This window comes from Thalassophryne amazonica, chromosome 2 (assembly GCF_902500255.1).
Source record: "Thalassophryne amazonica chromosome 2, fThaAma1.1, whole genome shotgun sequence".
Taxonomy (NCBI): Eukaryota; Metazoa; Chordata; class Actinopteri; order Batrachoidiformes; family Batrachoididae; genus Thalassophryne; species Thalassophryne amazonica.
Window position 1 is genome coordinate 143,444,172 of NC_047104.1, and position 27,367 is coordinate 143,471,538.

General features: G+C 43.2%; 2 protein-coding genes across 5 annotated transcripts in view; both read left to right on the forward strand.

The window, feature by feature from the left end:
* The window catches only part of LOC117532123 (C-myc promoter-binding protein-like), a 243,039-nt gene extending 230,620 nt beyond the window's left edge, over nucleotides 1-12,419 (forward strand). For all 4 annotated transcript variants that reach the window (XM_034195403.1, XM_034195412.1, XM_034195420.1 and 1 more), the window contains 3 exons: nucleotides 7,451-7,613; nucleotides 8,730-8,794; nucleotides 11,605-12,419. In XM_034195403.1, coding sequence (XP_034051294.1) covers nucleotides 7,451-7,613; nucleotides 8,730-8,794; nucleotides 11,605-11,741 — 365 coding nt within the window. In that variant the 3' untranslated portion in view covers nucleotides 11,742-12,419. The remainder of the gene's footprint in view (nucleotides 1-7,450; nucleotides 7,614-8,729; nucleotides 8,795-11,604) is intronic.
* An 8,157-nt stretch (nucleotides 12,420-20,576) lies between these two features.
* The window catches only part of LOC117532118 (cytoskeleton-associated protein 5-like), a 106,207-nt gene continuing 99,416 nt past the window's right edge, over nucleotides 20,577-27,367 (forward strand). The window contains exon 1 of the mRNA XM_034195391.1: nucleotides 20,577-20,638. The gene's annotated coding sequence lies outside the window, so the exon portion shown is untranslated. The remainder of the gene's footprint in view (nucleotides 20,639-27,367) is intronic.

Sequence of the window (27,367 nt, forward strand, 5' to 3'; positions counted from 1 at the left end):
AGCAATTCAGGGAGAACATGCGGCTAAACATGTCACTCCCGGTCCGATTGGGGAGGGGCCCAGAGAAAACTACAGAGTCCGACATTGTTTTTGCAAAGTTACACACCGATTCAATGTTAATTTTAGTGACCTCCGATTGGCGTAACTGCGTGTCATTACTGCCGACGTGAATTACAATCTTACCAAATTTACGCTTAGCCTTAGCCAGCAGTTTCAAATTTCCTTCAATGTCGCCTGCTCTGGCTCCCGGAAGACAATTGACTATGGTTGCTGGTGTCGCTAACTTCACATTTCTCAAAACAGAGTCGCCAATAACCAGAGTTTGATCCTCGGCGGGTGTGTCACTGAGTGGGGAAAAATGGTTACAAATGTGAACGGGTTGGCGGTATACACAGGGCTTCTGTTTAGGGCTACGCTTCCTCCTCACAGTCACCCAGTCGGCCTGCTTTCCCGGCTGCTTGGTATCTGCTGGAAGGGAACTAACGGTGGCTAAGCTACCTTGGTCCGCACCGACTACAGGGGCCTGGCTAGCTGTAGAATTTTCCACAGTGCGGAGCCGAGTCTCCAATTCGCCCAGCCTGGCTTCCAAAGCTACGAATAAGCTACACTTATTACAAGTACCATTACTGCTAAAGGAGGCCGAGGAATAACTAAACATTTCACACCCAGAGCAGAAAAGTGCGGGAGAGACAGGAGAAGCCGCCATGCTAAATCGGCTAAGAGCTAGTAGCTGCGCTAAGCTAGCGGATTCCTAAAAACACACAAAGTGAATAATGTGTAAATAATTTAGAGGTGATTCAGCAGAGGGAGTGCTTTAGTTAAGGCACGTGAAGATTACACTGTGAAACAAATCGTTATCTAGTTAACTAGATCAATCTAACTGCGCAGATTAAACAGCTAACAGATACAGCAAAACACAGATGTGCTCCGGAACAGGAAGTGATACAATACCACAGTGAGAGCCAACCACCAGTAGAGGCAAGCAAGAACGCTCCAATACATCACTAGTATTTTGTTGCACCACCTCTGGCTTTTATAACAGCTTGCAGTCTCTGAGGCATGGACTTAATGAGTGACAAACAGTACTCTTCATCAATCTGGCTCCAACTTTCTCTGATTGCTGTTGCCAGATCAGCTTTGCAGGTTGGAGCCTTGTCATGGACCATTTTCTTCAACTTCCACCAAAGATTTTCAATTGGATTAAGATCCGGACTATTTGCAGGCCATGACATTGACCCTCTCCCCCTCTAGCTGCCACCTTATCGTGGTGGGGGAGTTTGCGTACCCGGATGATCCTAGGAGCTATGTTGTTGGGGGCTTTGTGCTCCCTGTAGGGTCTCCCAAGGCAAACAGGTCCTAGGTGATGGGTCAGACTAAGGGCAGTTCAGAACCTCCATGACCAGTAAAAGATCAAGGACCGTAACGTCGCCCGGTATGGCGGAGCCGGGGTCCCACCCTGGAGCCAGGCCTGGGGAGCCCCTGGTGGTTGGGCCTTAGCCCATGGGGCCCGGCCGGGCTCAGCCCGAAAGAGTGACATGGGCCCGCCCTCCTGTGGGTTCACCACCTGCAGAGGGGGCCATGGGGGTCGGGTGCAGAGAGAATTGGGTGGCGGTCGAGGGCGGGTGGCCCGGCAGCCCGGTCCATGCTCACAGCCCCTGGCTGTTGGGACGTGGAATGTCACCTCGCTAGGGGGGAAGGAGCCTGAGCTTGTGCGGGAGGTTGAGAGATACCGACTAGAGATAGTCGGGCTCACCTCCACGCACAGCTTGGGCTCTGGTACCCAACTCCTGGAGAGGGGCTGGACGCTTCATTTTTCTGGCGTCGCCCACGGGGAGAGGCGGAGAGCTGGGGTCACATTACTTATTGCTCCCCAGCTCAGTCGCCAAGTGTTGGAGTTCACTCCGGTGAACGAGAGGGTCGCGTCCCTACGCCTTCGGGTCGGGGACAGGTCTCTCACCGTTGTCTCAGCCTACGGGCCGAGCGGCAGTGCAGAGTACCCGACCTTCCTGGAGTCCCTGGGAGGGGTACTAGATAGCGCTCCGACTGGGGACTCCATTGTTCTCCTGGGGGATTTCAACGCCCACGTGGGCGGCGACAGTGAGACCTGGAGGGGGGTGATCGGGAAGCACGGCCTCCCCGATCTGAACCCGAGTGGTGTTCAGTTGTTGGACTTCTGTGCTAGTCACAGTTTGTCCATAACGAACAACATGTTCGGGCACAAGGGTGTCCATAAGTGCACGTGGCACCAGGACACCCTGAGCCGGAGGTCGATGATCGACTTTGTAGTTGTATCATCTGACCTTCGGCCACGTGTCTCGGACACTCGAGTGAAGAGAGGGGCAGAGCTGTTGACTGATCACCACCTGGTGGTGAGTTGGATCCGCTGGGAGGATAGGAAGCCGGTAAGACCTGGCAGGCCCAAACGTATCGTGAGGGTCTGCTGGGAACGACTGGCGGAACCCTCTGTCAGCGAGGTCTTCAACTCCCACCTCCGGGAGAGCTTCTCCCAGATCCCGGGGGAGGTTGGAGACATGGAGTCCGAGTGGACCATGTTCTCCACTTCCATTGTCGATGCGGCTGCTCGTAGGTGTGGTCGCAAGGTCTCTGGTGCCTGTCGCAGCAGCAATCCCCGAACCCGGTGGTGGACACCGGAAGTAAGGGATGCCATCAAGCTGAAGAAGGAGTCCTACTTATCTTTGTTGGTAGGTGGGACTCCAAAGGCAGCTGACAGGTACCGGCAGGCCAAGCGTGCCGCAGCCCGTGCAGTCGCAGAGGCAAAAACTCGGGTCTGGGAGGAGTTCGGGGAGGCTATGGAGGAGGACTATCGGCCGGCCTCGAAGAGATTCTGTCAAACCGTCCGACGCCTCAGGGGGCGGAAGCAGCTCTCCACCAGCACTGTTTACGGTGCGGGTGGGGAGCTGTTGACCCTGACTGGGGATGTTGTCGGTTTGTGGAAGGAGTACTTCGAGGATCTCCTCAATCCCATCGTCACGTCTTCCGAAGAGGAAGCAGAGACTGGGGACTCGGAGGCGGACTCATCCATTACCCAGGCCGAAGTCACCGAGGTGGTTAGAAAGCTCCTCGGTGGCAAGGCTCCTGGGGTGGATGAAGTCCGTCCTGAGTACCTTAAGTCTCTGGATGTTGTGGGTCTGTCTTGGCTGACACGCCTCTGCAACATCACGTGGCGATCGGGGACAGTGCCTCTGGATTGGCAGACCGGGGTGGTGGTCCCTCTGTTTAAGAAGGGGGACCGGAGGGTGTGTTCCAACTATAGGGGGATCACACTCCTCAGCCTCCCCGGTAAGGTCTATTCCAGAGTACTGAAGAGGAGATTCGACCGATGGTCGAACCTCGGATTCAGGAGGAGCAGTGTGGTTTTCATCCTGGTCGTGGCACACTGGACCAGCTCTACTCGCTCCATCGGGTGCTCGAGGGTTCATGGGAGTTTGCCCAACCAATCCACATGTGTTTTGTGGATCTGGAGAAGGCATTCGACCGTGTCCCTCAGCGCACCCTGTGGGGAGTGCTCCGGGAGTATGGGGCCCGGGGTCCTTTGCTAAGGGCTATCCGGTCCCTGTACAGCCGCAGCAGGAGCTTGGTTCGCATTGCCAGTAGTAAGTCAACCCTGTTTCCAGTGCACGTTGGCCTTCGCCAGGGCTGCCCTTTGTCACCGGTTCTGTTCATTATTTTTATGGACAGAATTTCTAGGCACAGCCAGGGTGTAGAGGGGGTCTGGTTTGGGAACCACAGAATCTCGTCTCTGCTGTTTGCGGACAATGTGGTTCCCTTTGGCTTTGTCAAATCAGGACCTTCAGCGTGCACTGGGGCAGTTTGCAGCCGAGTGTGAAGCGTCCGGGATGAAAATCAGCACCTCCAAATCCGAGGCCATGGTTCTTGACCGGAAAAAGGTGCTTTGCCGTCTTCAGGTCGGTGGAGTGTCCTTGCCTCAATTGGAGGAGTTTAAGTATCTCTGGGTCTTGTTCACGAGTGAGGGACGGATGGAGCGTGAGATCGATAGACGGATTGGTGCAGCATCTGCAGTGACACGGTCGCTGTATCGGACCGTCGTGGTGAATAGAAAGCTGAGTAGGGGGCCAAAGCTCTCGATTTACCGATCGATCTACGTTCCGATCCTCATGGCTCATGACCGAAAGAACGAGATCGCGAGTACAAGCGGCCGAGATGAGTTTCCTCCGCTGGGTGGCTGGGCGCTCCCTTAGAGATAGGGTTAGGAGCTCGGTCACTCGGGAGGAGCTCGGAGTCGAGCCGCTTCTCCTCCACGTCGAAAGGAGTCAGTTGAGGTGGCTCGGGCATCTTTTCTGGATGCCCCCTGGACGCCTCACTGGAGAGGTGTTCTGGGCATGTCCCACTGGGAGGAGGCCCCGGGGGAAGACCCAGGACACGCTGGAGGGACTACATCTCTCGGCTGGCTTGGGAACGCCTTGGGGTTCCCCCGGAGGAGCTGGAGGAGGTGTGTGTGGATCGGGAGGTCTGGGCGGCTTTGCTTGAGCTGCTGCCCCCGCAACCCGACTCCGGATAAAGCGGAAGAAAATGGATGGATGGATGGACATTGACCCTATGTGTCTTTTTGCAAGGAATGTTTTCACAGTTTTTGCTCTATGGCAAGATGCATTATCATCTTGAAAAATGATTTCATCATCCCCAAACATCCTTTCAATTGATGGGATAAGAAAAGTGTCCAAAATATCAACATAAACTTGTGCATTTATTGATGATGTAATGACAGCCACCTCCCCAGTGCCGTTACCTCACATGCAGCCCCATATCATCAATGACTGTGGAAATTTACATGTTCTCTTCAGGCAGTCATCTTTATAAATCTCATTGGAACGGCACCAAACAAAAGTTCCAGCATCGTCACCTTGCCCAATGCAGATTTGAGATTCATCACTGAATATGACTTTCATCCAGTCATCCACAGTCCATGATTGCTTTTCCTTAGCCCATTGTAACCTTGTTTGTTTTTTTTGCTTTAAGTTTTCTGACTTGACGCTTTGATGTCTTCCTTGGTCTACCAAGGAACAACCAGCATCTTTTGCAACATTGCGTGATGATTTACCCTCTTTTAAGAGATAATCCTCTCCTTTGTTTCAATTGACATCTCTCATGTTGGAGCCATGATTCATGTCAGTCCACTTGGTGCAACAGCTCTCCAAGGTGTGATCACTCCTTTTTAGATGCAGACTAAGGAGCAGATCCGATTTGATGCAGGTGTTAGTTTTATGGATGAAAATTTACAGGGTGATTCCATAATTTATTCCTCAGAATTGAGTGAGTCCATAATTTTTTCCCTCTGCTTGGTCTAAAAAGTAACCGTTACTGACTGCCACAATTTTTTTTCCTGATTTCTTATAGTGTTTCTTAAATCCAGAAAGTTGCCATTTGAAATGACTTTAGTTTTGTGTCATGTCTGTGATCTGCTTTTTTTCTATAAAATTAAACAACTGAATGAACATCCTCCGAGGCCGGTGATTCCATAATTATTGCCAGGGGTTGTGTATATATATATATAAAGAATAAAAATTTCTAAAATTATCTTCCTCAAACTGAAGGCAAATCTCTAAAACTTGATAATACCTGTAATTAATAATCAGTTTTATTCCCAGTTTTCTTCAGACATGTCAGGGGATGGAAACATGAACATTTCCAAATCACTGAATATATCTTGGACTTTATTTACATCAATTATGAAGAAATACAAGTTTCTTTCACCAAAACATCAAATCTAGGCTTGAATCTCAAATGTACTTTCTAGCAAATTGTAGCTGAACTATCGGGTCTTCTTTTTAAGAAAATCCTCCTCTACACCACTTCATCAGGAAGCTGGATTTTATATTTTTGAATAATTTATATCAAGTTGCCAAGATCTGCTTTCAGATTGAGTTTAAGGAAGATAACTTTAGATTTATTTATCTAAAGTTGTGTCATTGGTGTGTCACCCAGATAGCAAAATTAAGAGGTTATTTAAAAATAAGTCCTTCAGAGAGCAAAATTTGTGTCATAAAATACAGTTGTTTACTCACCAATATAACTTTGGTGTGATTTGGAGTCTGGTTCAGGCGACATGTTCAGTTTCAAATGAGTCAAACATTTTTCTTCTTCTGCTAAGGTGGATTACAACTTTTTGTGGTAAACAGCACCATCTACTGTACAGGATGGGCCTAGCAGTTAATGTGTCACCGATTTCAAAATGCAGCTCTTTTTTTGTTTGTTTGTTTTTTGCATGTGCCGTGACATGTCAATCATCTGTGTCCAATCAGATTTCAGGGGAGTCCAGTGCAACCCTGGCCTCCAGTGTAGCTCCACCTAGCCAGGATTTGACATTTCCTGCTTCACTGTGGATTCAAAATTTGGCACTTCCTGTTTCAGTGTGAACTTGCCACTGAGTTCCCGCGAGTTTCCACGAGCACTTGTCTGTCGATCCAGGAAGTGTCGATCCAGGAAGTGTTCAACATTTGACATTTCCTGTTTCACTGTGGACTCAAAATTGGGCACTTCATGTTTGGGACTCCCTGTACCATGAACAAGGTTCGTGCCGCTGCCCGTCACTGCGCGTCTCTTCACTCTTATAAAATACTTGTAGATAGAATAATGCTGATGTATTGCACGTCAAAATGTTCAAAACAGTCTCCGCTATCTGAAAGTGAGACTGTGTAACAGACACTCTAAAACTGAAAATATGAAATGTTTTTAGAAATTCTGAAAATCTTTTTATTCGTGTGGATGAACTCTTTTGATGTTAGAAATGGGTTTTTCAAACTCTTTAGTTTACAAAAGCAGTGTAATACATGGGAGGAAAAAGATTTGAAAACAATGTATTATAAATTTAAAAAAAATGGTACATTCAAAAACAGTATATTTGTCAAATATCTTTTGATCCTGTCTGCTCAAATATTTTCAGGCCAACATGACCATTCTTTCAGAGTTTCAGCATTTAGTGGCTCATTTCAGTGAAGATCTTGCAGCCAAAGTGCAGCCTCTTGAAGGACAGAGGAAACACAACCATGTGATCTCCTCCAGCCTCTAAGATTGTGAGTCAAAGATCACCAAGAGGAGAGATGCATTTTACAGTTAACAATTTGTAGTTTCAGTAAGTGGTCGAATGAAGTCTCTGTGATGTTCGGTCATTGATCTATAAGTACAAACATGATGAAAAGCACACTTATTTGTTCTTGCGCATCCGTGTACCTCAGAGGGTTAATTTACAGCACTGATAAAAGTGCTCATCACCTTGGGTTTTAGGTTTTTGTTCTATGATGTCAAATAAAAAAAAATTCTATATAAAAATGACTACTGCTGAACTGTGTGTGTGTGTGTGTGTGTGTGTGTGTGTGTGTGTGTGTGTGTGTGTGTGTGTGTGTGTGTGTGTGTGTGTGTGTGTGTGTGTGTGTGTGTGTGTGTGTGTGTGTGTGTGTGTGTGTGTGTTTAGATGTAGGTTACCCTTTGTCGCGACCGGTTCTTCAGGAGGAGAAGCCGTTCAGTGAGGAGTTACTGCAAAGCGTGGTGAAAAGCATCCAGCGGAACGACATTAGCAGGCCTATGGCTCAGTTGCTTCAGTTGCTGGGCCAGACACTCAGGGTCAAAAGACAAAGGTCAGCAGCTGTTATCAAACCTGTTACATTATGTCTGTGAGTGGTAGACAGTGATGAGTATAACATGGATGGAGATTTTGCTGACAGGGAAGAAAAAAATATGCAAATGCATAAGTCAAAACTGAAATTGTCTGTGAAGTCTGTCTTGATCTGCAGTTTACATTCAGCGGATAATAGTCTTTTCAGAACAAACCAAAACACTGCAGTTTAGGAAAAGCCTCATTTCTTTTATAAAACCGTATTTGTGTGTCTGAGGGCCCAGGGTTGAGCATAAGCCCACTCCCTTTTTTGAATAAAGCTGGTTGAACACCCACCCAAAATGGATTTTTTTTTTTATTAAAGTTTGTTAAACACCCACCTAAAATAAATTATGTGACCCCAACACATCGTAAAAAAAAATTCACATTTTTCTTGTGTCTTCCGCATCTGACTTTTGATGTCATCAGTTTGACCTGTGCTCTTATTTTGAAAGACTCTTGTGCAAGAAACAGGAAGTGTTCTGAGACAATGGTTAGCTTTGCACGACTCAGTCACACGGTGACTCTTATGCCGTGTTCACACCGGACGACACGCCAGCGACGGTGGGGACGGGTTGCCATGTATTCCCTATGGAAGGACACGTGGCGCCACAAAAGTCCAAGCTACGCAATGCGACATGATGGACGCAAATGAAGTTCCCCCTCCTTCACCTCAGCAAGGAGGTGTGGGCGTGCACGGACAGTGAGGAAACATCACGTCATACTTTAAGACCCCCAAACTCTGCTCTTCTCACTGCATATTCTCCATAGAATGTGCCATTATCTTTTCATTAGCACCCCAACTCCATGGGAGACCGATGAATTTGTCAACGGACAAATATTTCGTCCGTTGACAAATTCACCGGAGTCAAATATTTGGCTGAGTTTGTGCAAACGTCAAGCAGAATTTTACGCAAAACGCTCAGGGTGCTCTGACAAACGAATACAGTAAGTCCTGCAGCAGTGAAATATTAAGTTAATGTTTTATTCTACTTTACATTCAATCTGACCTTTAATTTTTTTTTTTTTCAAAAATATTTTCCTAATAAAAAAGACAAAAGATTGCACTTTGAAGTTTCCCGATGACTCTCACCTTCAGGAGTTTGTACAGAGACATCCTGTTCCTCTCCCTGGTGGCTTTGGGAAAAGACAACATCGACATAGGTGAGTGCCACATGTCATTTTAGTGCAACAGTTAAAGTCATCTGTGATGTCATCTGTTATCAGAAAACATTCGTACCTTAGACCAGCAAAACCCTCCTCTAAAGTCCCCCACTTTCTTGCTCAGTATAAAGTACACAACACTCATATTCACAGTGCACAGTAATGCAGAATAACACCCAATAGGAACAGGAATCTCGACTGAACACAAAGTTAGCATCAAAATAACTCTATAATAAATAACTCTCAATAAAATAACTAATAGAAAAATCTTTAATAACTGCTTTGTATCATATTTTAACATCGGTTTTACTCCTTCCCCTCAACTACACGGAAGAAGAAAATCACTGATGGAAAGGGGTGGATTCTGCTGTCACAGTGGGTCAGGACATTAAACTTGGTTTGAAAGGAAAGTTTAGATGCTGATAATACATCATTAAAGGAACATCATCATCAACAAACAAAACATTTTAGGAATTCATGTTGGTAACCAATACAAAGCCTCATTCACTTACTCATCTTCAACTGCTTGCTCCAATTAAGGGTCACGCGGGGCTGGAGCCTATCCCAGCAGTCATAGAGCGTGAGGCGGGGTACACGCTAGACAGGATGCCAGTCTGTCTCAGGGCCACATACAGTTGTATGCAAAAGTTCATGATTTTCCTTTATAAATCATTGGTTGTCTGGATTAGAAATTTCAGTTAAATATATCATATAGCAGATGAACACACTGATATTTGAGAAGTGAAATGAAGTTTCTAGTTTTACAGTAAGTGTGTAATAATTATTTAAACAAAATTGGGCAGGTGCATAAATTTGGGCACTCTTGTCATTTTATTGATTTGAATACATTTAGCACTAATTATTGGAACACAAAATTGGTTTGATAAGCTCATTGACCCTTGACCTCCTTACACAGGTGAATCCAATCATGAGAAAGGGTATTTAAGGTGGCCATTTACAAATGTTTCCCCTCATTGGATCTCCTGTAATGAGTGGCAACATAGGAGCCTCTAAACAACTCTCAAATGACCTGAAAACAAAGATTGTTCAACATCATGGTTTAGGAGAAGTATACAAAAACCTATCTCAGAGAATTCATCTGTCAGTTTCCACTGTGAGGAACATAGTGAGGAAATGGAAGACCGCAGGCATAGTACCAGTTAGGGCCCGAAGTGGCAGGCCAAGAAAAATTTCAGATAAGCTGAAGCGAAGGATGGTGAGAACAGTAATAGTCAACCTACAGACCTGCCCCAAAGACCTACAACATGATCTTGCTGCAGATAGTGTCTCTGTGCATCGTTCAACTATACAGCGCATTTTGCACAAAGAGATGCTGTATGATTCTGTAGTGCAGAGGAAACCTTTTCTGCGTACACGCCACAAACAGAGTTGCTTGAGGTATGCTAAAGCACATTTGGACACGCCAGCTTCATTTTGGAATAAGGTGCTATGGACTGATGAAACTAAAATTGAGTTATTTGGACATAACAAGGGGCGATATGCATGGCTGAAAAAGAACACAGCATTCCAAGAAAAACACTTGCTACCTACAGTAAAATTTGGAGCTGGTTCCATAATGCTGTGGGGCTGTCTTGCCAGTGCAGGTACTGGGAATCTTGTTAAAGTTGAAGGTCACATGGATTCCAATCAATATCAGAAGATTCATAAGAACAACGTTCATGAATCAGTGACCAAGTTGAAATTGCGCTGGAGTTGGATCTTTCAACAAGACGACGACCCTAAATGCTGCTCAAAATCTACTAAGGCATTCATACAGAGGAAGAGGAAGTACAACATTCTGGAATGGCCAACTCAGTCCCCAGACCTGAATATTATTGAAAATCTGTGGTGTGATTTTAAGCGGGCTGTCCATGCTCAGACACCAACAAACATGACTGAACTGGAGATGGATTGTAAAGAAGAATGGTCCAGAATACCTTAATTCAAAATCCAGACTCTCATTGGAAGCTATAGGAAGCGATTAGAGGGTTTTAGTTCTGAAAAAGGAGGATCTACTAAATATTGATGTATTTTTTTCTGTTGGGGTGCCCAAATTTATGTACCTGGCTAATTTTGTTTAAAGAATTATTGCACACTTTCTGTAAATCCTAGAAACTTCATTTCACTTCTCAAATATCACTGTTTGTCTGATATATGATATATTTAACTGAAATTGCTGATCCAAACAACCACTGATTTATAAAGGAAAATCATGGAAATCATTAGGGGTGCCCAAACCTTTACACACAACTGTACAGACAAGCAAACACATTCACACCCACACCCACATCTATGGACAATTTAAAGTTTCCAGTCCACCTAGCCTGCATGTCTTTGGATGTTGGGTTACAAAGAGACTGTGCCAGAGGTTTACAGACGACACTGTGCCAGAGGTTTACAGACGACACTGTGCCAGAGGTTTACAGACGACACTGTGCCAGAGGGTTACAAATGACACTGTGCCAGAGGTTTACAGACGACACTGTGCCAGAGGTTTACAGACGACACTGTGCCAGAGGTTTACAGACGACACTGTGCCAGAGGGTTACAGACGACACTGTGCCAGAGGGTTACAGACGACACTGTGCCAGAGGGTTACAGACGACACTGTGCCAGAGGTTTACAGACGACACTGTGCCAGAGGTTTACAGACGACACTGTGCCAGACGTTTACAGACGACACTGTGCCAGACGTTTACAAAGGAGACTGTGCCAGACGTTTACAAAGAGACTATGCCACTGTCTTGAATGCTCTTTTATTTTTTCTTGACATTGTATGAATGTTGACATGCATATTCTTCTTCCTTCAGATGCTTTTGACCGTGAATACAAGCTGGCGTATGACCGCCTGAGGCCAAGCCTGGTGAAACTGAGCCATAACTGTGACCGTCCTCCTAGCACGGGGGTAATGGAGTGTCGGAGGACATTTGGGGAGCCTTACCTGTGAATGCTCACTATGACGACATGCACAACAGAGATATTCTCAGCATGCATGCCAGTGCTTTCAGGTCAGCTCAGGAAACCTGTGTCGGAGGATTGTGAATGTGAACTGCAGTGACATTTTGTCAAACTTCAAACAATGAAAAGGCGCTACTGTCATTGGTCAGCTTTCTGTGTGCTGACTCAAAAACCACAACTTTACAGATGTCATCTCACTGGCATAGCAGTGACAGAAACACCAGTGTTTATACAGTGTTGTTGAGACTCTCATCTGTTTTCTATGTTGTAAATCCTGTGCAAATATATAAAACACTGTATATACAGAGACTTTTTTAAAAATGTTTGTATTGTATAGTCATATATGAAGACTATTATTAGCAATATTTTAACTTGAATTCTATTTATACAAAGTAAGCTTTATTTATTGTAGTGTCTTCTCTTTCCTATATATTGTGTAAACATTTTAAACCTGGAGCTGGAAGCATAAAACAGATTCAAAACTGTACGTACAAAAACAGAAAAATGCAGAAGTCCATTTTTTCTTTTTTTTTTCTTTTTTGCCAGATGCAAATGTCTGTCTTTTTACTCTGCGTGTAAATCTGTCTGTACATGTAAGAGCCAGATCTCCACTCCCATATTTAACCTGATATGGTCATAGACACTCCTTTAATCATCTGTTTGCTTATCAAAGCATATCGACTTTCCCTTCTGTCAGTAAAATAACAGCAGAGAAGAAGAGCAATTTCATGTGCTCTAAGGAGAAGTGTGTTTGTTTATTCCATTAACAGTAAATGGGCATAAGCTCAATTTAAAACGGCCTGCCGCTATCTTATTTTTATAAAATACATACAGTGTACAGGCGTTTCAATAGTTACCATCAGTTGTCACCATTATCGGGCTACTACAAAATTCAAAGGTAAGGGCCCTGTCCCACTGGCGTTTAGGAGGATTTGCGTATGGATTGCACACAAAATTGGCCCATATTCACCAAACATCCGCAATATCCATGAAACATGCCTGTATGAGTCGGCTGTCATCCGAACACATCTGTGATCATCCGCAGAGGCACGCATGTCCGCAGCCAAGATTTTGAGCTGCTCAAAATTTGGATGCGGATGACATCCGCCTTAAATACTCCATATATACTCAATTCATACACAATACATACTCACTCTATGCGCTGTATATCTGCCGTTAACTGTTGATATCCGCAACTGACGGGGATTTGTGGATTGGCAGTGGACCGGGACAGTGTGTAAAACAGATATACAGTAGTGTTCAGAATAATAGTAGTGCTATGTGATTAAAAAGATTAATCCAGGTTTTGAGTATATTTCTTATTGTTACATGGGAAACAAGGTACCAGTAGATTCAGTAGATTCTCACAAATCTAACAAGACCAAGCATTCATGATATGCACACTCTTAAGGCTATGAAATTGGGCTATTAGTTAAATAAAAAGTAGAAAAGGGGGTGTTCACAATAATAGTAGTGTGGCATTCAGTCAGTGAGTTTGTCAATTTTGTGGAACAAACAGGTGTGAATCAGGTGTTCCCTATTTAAGGATGAAGCCAGCACCTGTTGAACATGCTTTTCTCTTTGAAAGCCTGAGGAAAATGGGACATTCAAGACATTGTTCAGAAGAACAGCGTAGTTTGATTAAAAAGTTGATTGGAGAGGGGAAAACTTATACGCAGGTGTAAAAAATTATAGGCTGTTCATCTACAATGATCTCCAATGCTTTAAAACGGACAAAAAAACAGAGACGCGTGAAAGAAAATGGAAAACAACCATCAAAATGGATAGAGGAATAACCAGAATGGCAAAGGCTCACCCACTTCCCAAACTCATGAACAGTTAACCCTCACATGACATGAACATTAACTCTGTGATCAACTTGTCCAAGTCCAGCACTTGCTCCAGAGGCTGTATTGTTGGTGTGAATAGTGATGCCGAAAGGCCCGAGTGAGCTTATTTTATGACCACAATACAGAGGCCGTGCACGCGCAACACGTGCGCGATGCATTCATAATACACCCGTAATACTGCCGTGATAATCTCAATGTGTCGGATCCGTTTCCTCACTACATGCGTTATATGACCGTGATTGTTCATCATATATTCACTATATATTATTAATATATTTGTAATTCATACTGGACATTTGTCATTTTTGGCCATTTTTGTTGCGGACAACAACAAATGCCCGCAATTTGTATACTCAATTCATGCACAATTAATCCTCTCCGCAGTGGGACAGGGCCCTAACCTTTATTGGTGTAGCACATCATAGTTTATCCATACAGACTGAATATGGACCATGGATTAATTGTAATGTTTACATAATGGTGTAAAATACAGATTTATTGTCACAGTGAATTATCTGCTTTCTTTAATTCCAATTTTTTTTTTTACTTGAAATAGTAACTTGTCCAGTTCTTCATCTGACAGCACTTCTGCCTCCTCTAAAGCCGTCTCTGTGAACACCGTGGCTACTGGTGTCGCCGACCGAACGGTCCCACCTAAAGTCATTGTGAGTCATTAACCGGGGTTCACGGATTACCACCTCGTTTCTGCTTCAAACTGCACTCCAGTCATCATCTATCTCAGTGACAGATATCTGAAGTTTTTATACAACAGTCATTTCCACACAATTCAGCATTATTTCATCATAAAAGACAGAGGAAGCGATCAGAGCACTGCGCCGACGCAAGCTGCTTGCTGATGTGTTCACTGTGCGTTGGTCATTTCAAAGCGTCAAAGAGTATCGCCTTGTTTCTGCTTAAAATGGCCTCGTTTCTGCTTAAAACTGACTTTAGAATGATTTAAGAGGTTTTACCTTCATCATCTGATGGTTAATAATCCCATTAATCCATTTGATCGATTTGGGTGAAGAGACTCAGTCTCAGACGGGCGGCTGAGCTCCGAAATGACGCATACGCAGTGGAGGCAGGGCAGACTGTTTGGTCTGCGACATTGGATTTAGCTTTTTCATATTATACAGTTGGTGTTAGAGAAATCAGAATAATATACTGGCAGCAAACAAGGCATGTTTGTTGTCCCTTATCCAATCATATGACAAATCTCCAGTCATGAGCATCACCATTTACACTCCAGACATACATTTACATAGAACTCAGAGCATTGAAGATGGGTCGTGGCTGGGTCTTCCAGCATGACAATAACCCAAAACATACAGCCAGGGCAACTAAGGAGGGGCTCCGTAAGAAGCATTTCAAGGTTCTGGTGTGGCCGAGCCAGTCTCCAGAGCTGAACTCAACAACAGAAAATTTTTTGTAGGGAGCTGAAGCTTGAAACCTGAAACATCTGGAGGAGTGGACCAAAATTCCTGCTGCAGTGTGCAAACCTGGTCAAGAACTACAGGAAACGTGTGACCTCTGTAACTGCAAATAAAGGTTTCTGTACCAAATATTAAGGTCTGTTTTTCTATTGTATCAAATTCTTATTTCATGCCATAAAATGCAAGTTAATTATTAAAAAGTCATACAATGTGATTTTCTGAATTTTTTATTAGATTCTATCTCTCACAGTTGAAGTGTACCTATGATAAATATTACACATAGCACTACTATTATTCTGAACATTATTGTATGTTTGCATGTTTACTTGATGCTTGTAAATCTTTTGATAGGGTAAACCTGTTTATGGCTGATGCTGAGACTTTGATTGGATTATTGTAATGTAATATTTTCTGGTTTCCCGCAGTCCAGGATTAGGGGTCTTCAACTGGTTCAAAATGCTGCTGCCAAACTTTTGACACAAAGCAGAAAGTTTGACCACATCACGCCCATTTTGGCATCCCTGCGCTGGCTTACAGTCACTGCAAGATCAGATTTTAAGGTGCTGTTATTAGTTTATAAAATTGTTCATGGACTTGCACCTCCCTATCTGGCTGACCTGGTAAGTCCTATGTACCAACTCGAGCCCTGCTTTTGCAAGGTGCAGGACTTTTTTTGTGTTCCCAGGGTTTCTTCTACAGTTCCCCAGCTCTGTGGAACGATCTCCCGGCACTCGTAAGACACTCGGATACTGTGGAGACTTTCAAATCATGTTTAAAGACTCATTTGTTTTCCTTGTTTTATCATTCATTTTGTTGTGTTATGATGTGTTTTTATTCTTGTGTTCTTTTATTGTTTTTGTCTTATTATTGTGTTTTTAAATTTTAATTCAGTTTTCTCTGTTTTTGCTGTGTGAAGCGTCTTGAGGCAATCTCATCGTGAATTGGCACTATAAATTAATACATTTGAATATAAATCACTCAGTGTTATACAAAGCTCTCATTAGAAGAGGAATTCCTGATTATTTTGTCACTGGTGGTGTGGTATGCTAACCAGAAAATGTGTATTAGGTGGATTTCTCAGAGTTCTTTGGAGTATTTAATGGAGTCAGACAGGGTGGCATTTTGTCCCCTCATTTATTTAATATCTACGTGGATGACCTGAAACACAGGCTAAATGTTTGTCATGTTTGCTGCTGTTATAGTGTCACACTAATTAACCACAGGGCTCAACAAACTGTTTTTGGTGATGACCACTGTGTACTGTAATGTCCTTAGGGGCGAGCTATTTAAAAGGGATAATGGTGGAGTACTGAAAGAAGCTGACTCATGTAGATATCTCGGATACATAACACTGGTAAAAAACGAACAAAATTCTTGCAAGGACTTTGAGAACTGATTTAGAGTAATTTTGGGGTGCTGAATCCGAATCTGAGCTCAGATTTCTTCTATCACATCACATTATTTTTGCACTTTGCATGTTCTGTTGTTGATGGATTACGCAAAAGCTGGTCATTCACTCATGAGTTTGACACCACTAATCATGCACAAAAGCATCTTCAAAAGCATCGTTTTATACCAGGTTCGCGAAATGTGAACAAAGCCGTAATATCGTTTATGGCGCCAAAGAGGTCTGTGAGACTGCAGCTTTTGCTTCAGTGCTTGATATGATAAATATGTTTTCATATCTCAAAAACATGATATGATTGGCAAAAACTAACACCAGATTCAGATTTAGTGCCCACAAATGACCCACAATCCAGTGGCGGCTGGTGAAAAACAGTCTTGGTGGGGCTGCTATGCCAATAGATTCCCTTGCCTTGTCCAGTACAGGCATTCAAGAGAACAGTCAGAAAATTACTACAATTCCACAATAATCATTACATGTCCTTCTCAAAATCAGCAGTTTTACAGATCAAGTTAACCATTTACAGCTATATTAGGCCCCATTTCTACTTTGGAAAGGAACAGTATCAAATACAACACTCAAGTTCTTGAGCAAAGAACATTTCACCATTTGACACCAATTACACACATACAACCCCTGGCAAAAATTATGGAATCACCGGCCTCAGAGGATGTTCATTCAGTTGTTTAATTTTATAGAAAAAAAGCAGATCACAGACATGACACAAAACTAAAGTCATTTCAAATGGCAACTTTCTGGCTTTAAGAAACACTATAAGAAATCAAGAAAAAAAGATTGTGGCAGTCAGTAACGGTTACTTTTTTAGACCAAGCAGAGGAAAAAAATATGTTATCACTCAACTCTGAGGAATAAATTATGGAATCACCATGTAAATTTTCATCCCCAAAACTAACACCTGCATCAAATCAGATCTGCTCGTTAGTCTGCATCTAAAAAGGAGTGATCACACCTTGGAGAGCTGTTGCACCAAGTGGACTGACATGAATCATGGCTCCAACACGAGAGATGTCAATTGAAACAAAGGAGAGGATTATCAAACTCTTAAAAGAGGGTAAATCATCACGCAATGTTGCAAAAGATGTTGGTTGTTCAGTCAGCTGTGTCTAAACTCTGGACCAAATACAAACAACATGGGAAGGTTGTTAAAGGCAAACATACTGGTAGACCAAGGAAGACATCAAAGCGTCAAGACAGAAAACTTAAAGCAATATGTCTCAAAAATCGAAAAATGCACAACAAAACAAATGAGGAACGAATGGGAGGAAACTGGAGTCAACGTCTGTCACCGAACTGTAAGAAACCGTCTAAAGGAAATGGGATTTACATACAGAAAAGCTAAACGAAAGCCATCATTAACACCTAAACAGAAAAAAACAAGGTTACAATGGGCTAAGGAAAAGCAATCGTGGACTGTGGATGACTGGATGAAAGTCATATTCAGTGATGAGTCTCGAATCTGCATTGGGCAAGGTGATGATGCTGGAACTTTTGTTTGGTGCTGTTCCAATGAGATTTATAAAGATGACTGCCTGAAGAGAACATGTAAATTTCCACAGTCATTGATGATATGGGGCTGCATGTCAGGTAAAGGCACTGGGGAGATGGTTGTCATTACATCATCAATAAATGCAATAAATAAACGTTTATTTATTGCAATAAATGCAATAAATAAACGTTGATATTTTGGAGACTTTTCGTATCCCATCAATTGAAAGGATGTTTGGGGATGATTAAATCATTTTTCAAGATGATAATGCATCTTGCCATAGAGCAAAAACTGTGAAAACATTCCTTGCAAAAAGACACATAGGGTCAATGTCATGGCCTGCAAATAGTCCGGATCTTAATCCAATTGAAAACCTTTGGTGGAAGTTGAAGAAAACGGTCCATGACAAGGCTCCAACCTGCAAAGCTGATCTGGCAACACCAATCAGAGAAAGTTGGAGCCAGATTGATGAAGAGTACTGTTTGTCACTCATTAAGTCCATGCCTCAGAGACTGCAAGCTGTTATAAAAGCCAGAGGTGGTGCAACAAAATACTAGTGATGTGTTGGAGTGTTCTTTTGTTTTTCATGATTCCATAATTTTTTCCTAAGAATTGAGTGATTCCATATTTTTTCCTCTGCTTGGTCTAAAAAAGTAACCGTTACTGACTGCCACAATTTTTTTCCTGATTTCTTATAGTGTTTCTTAAAGCCAGAAAGTTACCATTTGAACTGAATGAACATCCTCCGAGGCCGGTGATTCCATAATTTTTGCCAGGGGTTGTATTACTAGGACTGCTTTCTTCCACCTGCGAAATATAGCGAAGATTCGTCCCATCCTGTCTATGGCTGATGCTGAAACCCTGATCCATGCATTTATCTCTTCTAGATTGGACTACTGCAATGTATTTTCTGGTTTACCGCAGTCTAGCATTAGGGGTCTCCAATTGGTTCAAAATGCTGCAGCCAGACTTTTGACACAAAGCAGAAAGTTCAACCACATTACACCCATCTTGGCATCTCTTCACTGGCTTCCTGTCCCAGTGAGATCAGATTTTAAGGTTCTGCTATTAACCTATAAAATTATTCATGGACTGGCACCCTCCTACCTAGCTGACCTAATTAAACCTTACGTACCGGCTCAGGCTTTACATTCTCAGGGTGCAGGACTACTTTGTGTCCCTAAGGTGAATAAGAAGTCTCCGGGTCACAGAGCTTTCTCTTATCGTGCCCCTGTTCTGTGGAATGATCTCCCTGCGTCAATAAAACAGTCAGATTCTATGGAGACTTTCAAGTCCAGACATAAGATGCACTTATTTTCCCTTTCATATGGCTAGCATACTGGTACAGTTTTGTTTTACACTTTTTACTCTTTTAATTAATTTTATTTGTAATTGGAGCGGGCCGCAGCCTCAACTTTACCTAAATTCTGGGTCTTTTAGTGACGTTTAGGGCTAGTGGCCGGCGATCACCTTAGTATTTTTCTGTTTTTCTTGTTGTTCTCTGTTTAAGGTGCAGCTCCATCCAGAGATGGGAGTTGTGTTCGTGTTGGCGATCCTCCTGTCCTGTGCGCCAATAGCATTTCTTGTATATTCGTCCGTGAATTGTTCTGTGAATTGTTCTGTAATTTATGTTTTGTAGCATGGCCCAAGCAGAGGGTCACCCCTTTGAGTCTGGTCTGCTTGAGGTTTCTTCCTCAGAGGGAGTTTTTTCTTACCACTGTTGCTCTGGGGGTTGGTAAGGTTAGACCTTACCTGTGTGAAGCACTTTGAGGCAACTCTGTTGTGATTTGGCACTATATAAATGAAAATAAATTGAAAATTGAAAAATTGAAGGTCCCGGGTCCTGATTGAAAAGACGCTCCCGTTAGCTTGGCTAACAGGGGAGTTCCACTTTGGCTGACCTGGTAAAGGAATGGTCTTTAGTGCGAGCCGTCCGGGTTCGATCCCACTGCCGTCCCAGCCACAAAGGTCCTGCGGTCACATACATAACATGTACGTAGTGCAAGCAGTGTGGTGGATGAGTGGTTAGCACTGTTGCCTCACAGCAAGATCATGGGTTCACTTCCCACCTGTGGCCTTTCTGTGTGGTGTTTGCATGTTTTCCTCTTGTTTGCACTGGTTTACTCCCACAGTTAGACATGTAGGTTAGGTGAATTGGAAACTTTCGAATTGTCCAGGTCTCCCTTGCAAAAGACATCTCAGTGGGACTAACTTGGTTAAATAAAGGTCAAATACATGTACTCTTGAGTATGGAGTAAAGCCATTATTTAATGTTTGTTTTAATTCACATTCACTCAGGTTTATTTGTAGTTTTGCGCCTTCGTCTTTTCCGTGAAACGTGTACACACTACTCGTGACAATCTCTCTCCCAAAATGGCGCATGAAAATATTACTGGAATGAGCTTCTGTCCCCTCCAGTCGTTATTAATCTCTATGTATAAAATAAAGCGTGTTCTGGTTGGTCAGCAAATTTTTGCGCATGCGCATTTTCATAGCTGCTGGGGCTATTTATGGGAAGTGTGTTTGAACTGTCCAGTGAGCGGCCGCCATCGCCCAGGCGGAGGAACCAATCACGTACCAGCTTTATAGAACGCAGTCGTTCAAACCGACAAAAAGTCTTGTTTTCGAACTGGCTTTTGTCATAAGACTACAAGTTATTTATAAGGGAAGCAACACCTCCGAGATTTTTTGGTAAGATGCTATTGCGAGTACTGTTGATTTACTTTACTAGGAAGCATTTGAGTTTTCCAGCGTTCGTAGCATTTCTGTGTGCTGAATTAGCAGTAGCTGTTTTGCTACTAGCTCATACATCTGTGAGCTCACGTTGAATATTCTTTCGGCCTACTTCGCTTTTTCCTTGGCTTCACAAACGTTTATTCCACCTCGTGTGGTGCGATGCTGTTTGAAACGGGCCTATTACTCTGATTTGATCAATAAAACAAGCATAATTCAAAGTGCCTGTTCAACACGGTGGCAACACTTATTCATGGACAACCACCTGTAAGTCCTTTTACAGCCTAAGATTTTCAAAATTAGAAATCTAATTTTTACCCTAGTGTATTGAAAAATTATAGGCCGATATCAAATCTATCATTTTGTTTCAAAATTCTGGAAAAAGTAGTTTCACAGCAGTTTGTGCACCACCTTACTGAAAATGATCTCTTTGATCTACTGATAGATAGTCTTTATTGTCATTGTTACTTTTTACAAAGTCACAACGAAATTGAAAGTGCTTCCGCTCGTGAGTTAAGAGTAATAAATAGTTTAAAAACATTAAAACATATTGCACTGACTACGAACAGGAATAAAACATCTAAAAAACAAACAAATTGCATTGTTTATGGACAGGAATGGTACGGTCACAGGTTGCACTAGGTGAAAAAGACTGCCACCAGATGTATTGCATACTGAACATACTATTTCACCTTGAAGAGTTAAGTGCCATGATTGCCTTTGGATAAAAACTATTTTTTAGACGGTTTGTTCTGGTTTGTAATATTCTATATCTCCTGCCTGATGGCATGAGCTGAAACTGACAATGTCCAGGGTGTGAGACGTCCTTTGAAATATCTATTGCCTTCTTGAGACATCTGGACGTGCAAATGTCTTCCAGTGTTTGGGGGGGGGGGCAGCCTATGATCTCTGCTGCCCTAACGACCCTATGTAGCACCTTCTTCTCTGAGGATGTGCAGCTGCCGTACCAAACACACAGTCCATATGTGAGCACACTCCTATGGAGCAGTGATAGAAGGTGAGAAGCAGATTCTGAGGAAGACTGTTCCTCCTGAGGATTTTCAGAAAGTACAGTCTCTGCTGCGCCTTCTTCAGCAGCTCCTTGGTGTTGGCGCACCATGTCAGGCTGTTCTCCAGCTCAATGCCGAGAAACCTGAACACCGGCACCCGCTCCACACAGATCCCCCCCGATAAAAAGTGGTTGGATGTCAGACTTGTTCCTTCTAAAGTCAACAACAAGCTCCTTTGTTTTTGTAGTGTTAAGAAGCAGGTTGTTGACTGAACACCACTCTGCCAGCCGCTCCACCTCGTCCCTGTAGGCTAGCTCACCTATGTCGTCTGAGATGAGTCCGACTACTGTCGTGTCATCTGTGAACTTTATCTTATTACTAGGGTGGGTAGGGACACAGTCATAGGTGTAAGAGTGTAGAGGAGCGGGCTAAGCACACAGTCCTGTGGTGAGCCGGTGTTAAGACTAAGAGCAGTGGAGATGTTGGAACTCAGCCTGACCCTCTGGGAGCGGTCTGTCAAAAAGTCCAATATCCAGCTGCAGGTGAGTGGAGGGAATCCAAGGTCTGCCAGCTTGGACACCAGACGTTGTGGAAGGATGGTGTTAAATGCTGAGCTGAAATCCACAAAGAGCATTCTTGCGTAGCTCCCTCGTTGTTCCAGGTGGGTCAGCGCGGCATGAAGTGCTGTAGAAACAGTATCCTCTGTAGATCTCTTTGCTTTATAAGCAAATTGAAAAGGGTCCAAATCAGCTGGCAGGCAGGAGATGATATGACTCCAGTCTCCTGGAGTCCATAGTCCATACTGCAGTCTTTATTTAGAACATATTGTTCCGCAGAGACAGCTCTCACTAAAGTGGTAAATAGGGCTGAAACGATTAATCAAGTAATTCGATTACAAAAAATGTTCGAAGCAAATTCTTTGCCTCGTTGCTTCGTTTAAAGCTGTAATACATATGCCAGGCCTGTAGGTGGCACTGTAACGCTCCCACAGAAAACCGAGAAGACCGTGGAGCATGCCCATAACTATTGTAAGCACTAATCAATGTAGCAGGCGATGCTACAAGTTTACAAAGCCACATGCTGAGTAAAATTAAGCCTTTTAAGAGAAAGGGTCTGTGCTGATCGTCTGAAACGGACTTATGCGTTTAAAGTGAGGCAGTGTGTTTATATCTTTTTAAAACGTGGTTTGCTCCACTGGCTGCTCTCCACCTCCACAGATGAAGCTAAAGGAAGCGCACTTTACACTCAACAAAAATATAAACGCAACACTTTTGGTTTTGCTCCCATTTTGTATGAGATGAACTTAAAGATCTAAAACGTTGTCCACATACACAATATCACCATTTCCTTCAAATATTGTTCACAAACCAGTCTAAATCTGAGATAGTGAGCACTTCTCCTTTGCTGAGATAATCCATCCCACCTCACAGGTGTGCCATATCAAGATGCTGATTAGACACCATGATTATCAATCATCATCATTTTTTTTTTTTATATAGCGCCAAATCACAACAAACAGTTGCCCCAAGGCGCTTTATATTGTAAGGCAAGGCCATACAATAATTATGTAAAACCCCAACGGTCAAAACGACCCCCTGTGAGCAAGCACTTGGCTACAGTGGGAAGGAAAAACTCCCTTTTAACAGGAAGAAACCTCCAGCAGAACCAGGCTCAGGGAGGGGGCAGTCTTCTGCTGGGACTGGTTGGGGCTGAGGGAGAGAACCAGGAAAAAGACATGCTGTGGAGGGGAGCAGAGATCGATCACTAATGATTAAATGCAGAGTGGTGCATACAGAGCAAAAAGAGAAAGAAACAGTGCATCATGGGAACCCCCCAGCAGTCTACGTCTATAGCAGCATAACTAAGGGATGGTTCAGGGTTACCCGATCCAGCCCTAACTATAAGCTTTAGTAAAAAGGAAAGTTTTAAGCCTAATCTTAAAAGTAGAGAGGGTGTCTGTCTCCCTGATCTGAATTGGGAGCTGGTTCCACAGGAGAGGAGCCTGAAAGCTGAAGGCTCTGCCTCCCATTCTACTCTTACAAACCCTAGGAACTACAAGTAAGCCTGCAGTCTGAGAGCGAAGCGCTCTATTGGGGTGATATGGTACTACGAGGTCCCTAAGATAAGATGGGACCTGATTATTCAAAACCTTATAAGTAAGAAGAAGAATTTTAAATTCTATTCTAGAATTAAAAGGAAGCCAATGAAGAGAGGCCAATATGGGTGAGATATGCTCTCTCCTTCTAGTCCCCATTAGTACTCTAGCTGCAGCATTTTGAATTAACTGAAGGCTTTTTAGGGAACTTTTAGGACAACCTGGTAATAATGAATTACAATAGTCCAGCCTAGAGGAAATAAATGCATGAATTAGTTTTTCAGCATCACTCTGAGACAAGACCTTTCTAATTTTAGAGATATTGCGTAAATGTAAAAAAGCAGTCCTACATATTTGTTTAATATGCGCATTAAATTACATATCCTGATCAAAAATGACTCCAAGATTTCTCACAGTATTACTAGAGCTCAGGGTAATGCCATCCAGAGTAAGGATCTGGTTAGACACCATGTTTCTAAGATTTGTGGGGCCAAGTACAATAACTTCAGTTTTATCTGAGTTTAAAAGCAGGAAATTAGAGGTCATCCATGTCTTTGTCTGTAAGACAATCCTGCAGTTTAGCTAATTGGTGTGTGTCCTCTGGCTTCATGGATAGATAAAGCTGGGTATCATCTGCGTAACAATGAAAATTTAAGCAATGCTTTCTAATAACACTGCCTAAGGGAAGCATGTATAAAGTGAATAAAATTGGTCCTAGCACAGAACCTTGTGGAACTCCATAATTAACTTTAGTCTGTGAAGAAGATTCCCCATTTACATGAACAAATTGTAATCTATTAGACAAATATGATTCAAACCAGCGCAGTGCCTTTAATACCTATGGCATGCTCTAATCTCTAGTAAAATTTTATGGTCAACAGTATCAAAAGCAGCACTGAGGTCTAACAGAACAAGCACAGAGATGAGTCCACTGTCCGAGGCCATAAGAAGATCATTTGTAACCTTCACTAATGCTGTTTCTGTACTATGATGAATTCTAAAACCTGACTGAAACTCTTCAAATAGACCATTCCTCTGCAGATGATCAGTTAGCTGTTTTACAACTACCCTTTCAAGAATTTTTGAGAGAAAAGGAAGGTTGGAAATTGGCCTATAATTAGCTAAGATAGCTTAGTGCACAGGTATGCCGTTGACTGCCCACAATAAAAGGCCACTCTGAAAGGTGCAGTTTTATCACACAGCACAATGCCACAGATGTCGCAAGATTTGAGGGAGCGTGCAATTGGCATGCTGACAGCAGGAATGTCAACCAGAGCTGTTGCTCGTGTATTGAATGTTCATTTCTCTACCAGAGGCGTTTCAGAGACTTTGGCAGTACATCCAACCAGCCTCACAACTGCAGACCACGTGTAACCACACCAGCCCAGGACCTCCACATCCAGCATGTTCACCTCCAAGATCATCTGAGACCAGCCACTCGGACAGCTGCTGAAACAATCGGTTTGCATAACCAAAGAATTTCTGCACAAACTGTCAGAAACCGTCTCAGGGAGCTCATCTGCATGCTCATCGTCCTCATCGGGGTCTCGACCTGACTCCAGTTCGTCGTCGTAACCGACTTGAGTGGGCACATGCTTACATTTGCTGACGTTTGGCACGTTGAAGAGGTGTTCTCTTCACGGAAGAATCCCGGTTCACACTGTTCAGGGCAGATGGCAGACAGCGTGTGTGGCGTCGTGTGGGTGAGCAGTTTTCTGATGTCAATGTTGTGGATCGAGTGGCCCATGGTGGCGGTGGGGTTATGGTATGGGCAGGCGTCTGTTATGGACGAAGAACACAGGTGCATTTTATTGATGGCATTTTGAATGCACAGAGATACCGTAACGAGATCCTGAGGCCCATTGTTGTGCCATACATCCAAGAACATCGCCTCATGTTGCAGCAGGATAATGCACGGCCCCATGTTGCAAGGATCTGTACACAATTCTTGGAAGCTGAAAATGTCCCAGTTCTTGCATGGCCGGAATACTCACCGGACATGTCACCCATTGAGCATGTTTGGGATGCTCTGGACCGGCGTATACGACAGCGTGTACCAGTTCCTGCCAATATCCAGCAACTTTGCACAGCCATTGAAGAGGAGTGGACCAACATTCCACAGGCCACAATTAACAACGTGATCAACTCTATGCGAAGGAGATGTGTTGCACTGCATGAGGCAAATGATGGTCACACCAGATACTGACTGGTATCCCCCCCCCAATAAAACAAAACTGCACCTTTCAGAGTGGCCTTTTATTGTGGGCAGTCTAAGGCACACCTGTGCACTAATCATGGTGTCTAATCAGCATCTTGATATGGCATACCTGTGAGGTGGGATGGATTATCTCAGCAAAGGAGAAGTGCTCACTATCACAGATTGACCGGTTTGTGAACAATATTTGAGGGAAATGGTGATATTGTGTATGTGGGAAAAGTTTTAGATCTTTGAGTTCATCTCATACAAAATGGGAGCAAAACCAAAAGTGTTGCGTTTATATTTTTGTTGAGTGTAAATTAATCATGTTTAACTGTTTTAAATTTTTTTTTTTTCTTTTTTCAGATTTGATAAGAGTTGTTATCAACAGGCTGTAGAGTTAATTTGTCAGTGCACCTGTTGTGGAAATGTTGTACTCCACAGCCGTTTTTTCAAAGGCTTTGTTATTCGCCAAGTATCCACAGAAACCAAGGAATTTGACTTCAGTTTGAGCTGCTCTCTGTACAGCATGTAGAAATATACACTAAACACTGAATAAATCACAGCAATAAAAAGTGCAAATGAAATGTTCAGTAAGGAAAAAAAAAGAATGTCCTGTCCGCAGACTGAAGATTTCACAGAGCGCCTGGGCTTATGGTTTGGTAAAGCGCCAAAACTTAATGTGAAAAAATAATTACCTGGGAAAACAGAGAGAGGGAACATCCTAAACTTAAAAATCTGCATGATGGGATAGCGACATTGTGCCATTGCTCAGGGAGAGTCCTGCCACTACTGATATTGTTTAAAAATACAAAAGTACTTTTTTATCTGATTACTCAATTAATCGATAAAATAATCGATAGAATACTCGATTCCAAAAATATTTGATAGCTGCAGCCCTAGTGGTAAATGATTTTTGCTTGCTGCAGATTCAGACACCACTACAGTTCTGGTGTTGTTAGATCTTAGTGCTGCATTTGATATGGTGGATCATCCTATTCTACTCGATAGGTTGGAGAATCATTTTGGGATTACTGGGAATGTCCTTGCATGGTTGACATCTTATCTAATCAGCCGCTCCTGTAGTTGGCAGTGTTCTATGCATTTTGGAAGGGGGGTGGGGGGGGGTGATACTCATTTTTCCCATAATGCCTTTTGGCGCATGTCTGTTAATGCTCAGACCTTCAGAATTAGCGCATTACTTTAAAAGATATGTGCAATATTTTTACTTTGTAAAAATGACAGTCACCATTAATGTCTAAACTGTCTGGAATTAGTTGTTTATAACTGAAACCTTGAGTGAAAAGTGCTTTGTGTTTCATGTCTACTGCCCACTGTCTGTTGTTGCATGTGAAAAGTAAATGACACTTTTTTTTTTTTTTTTT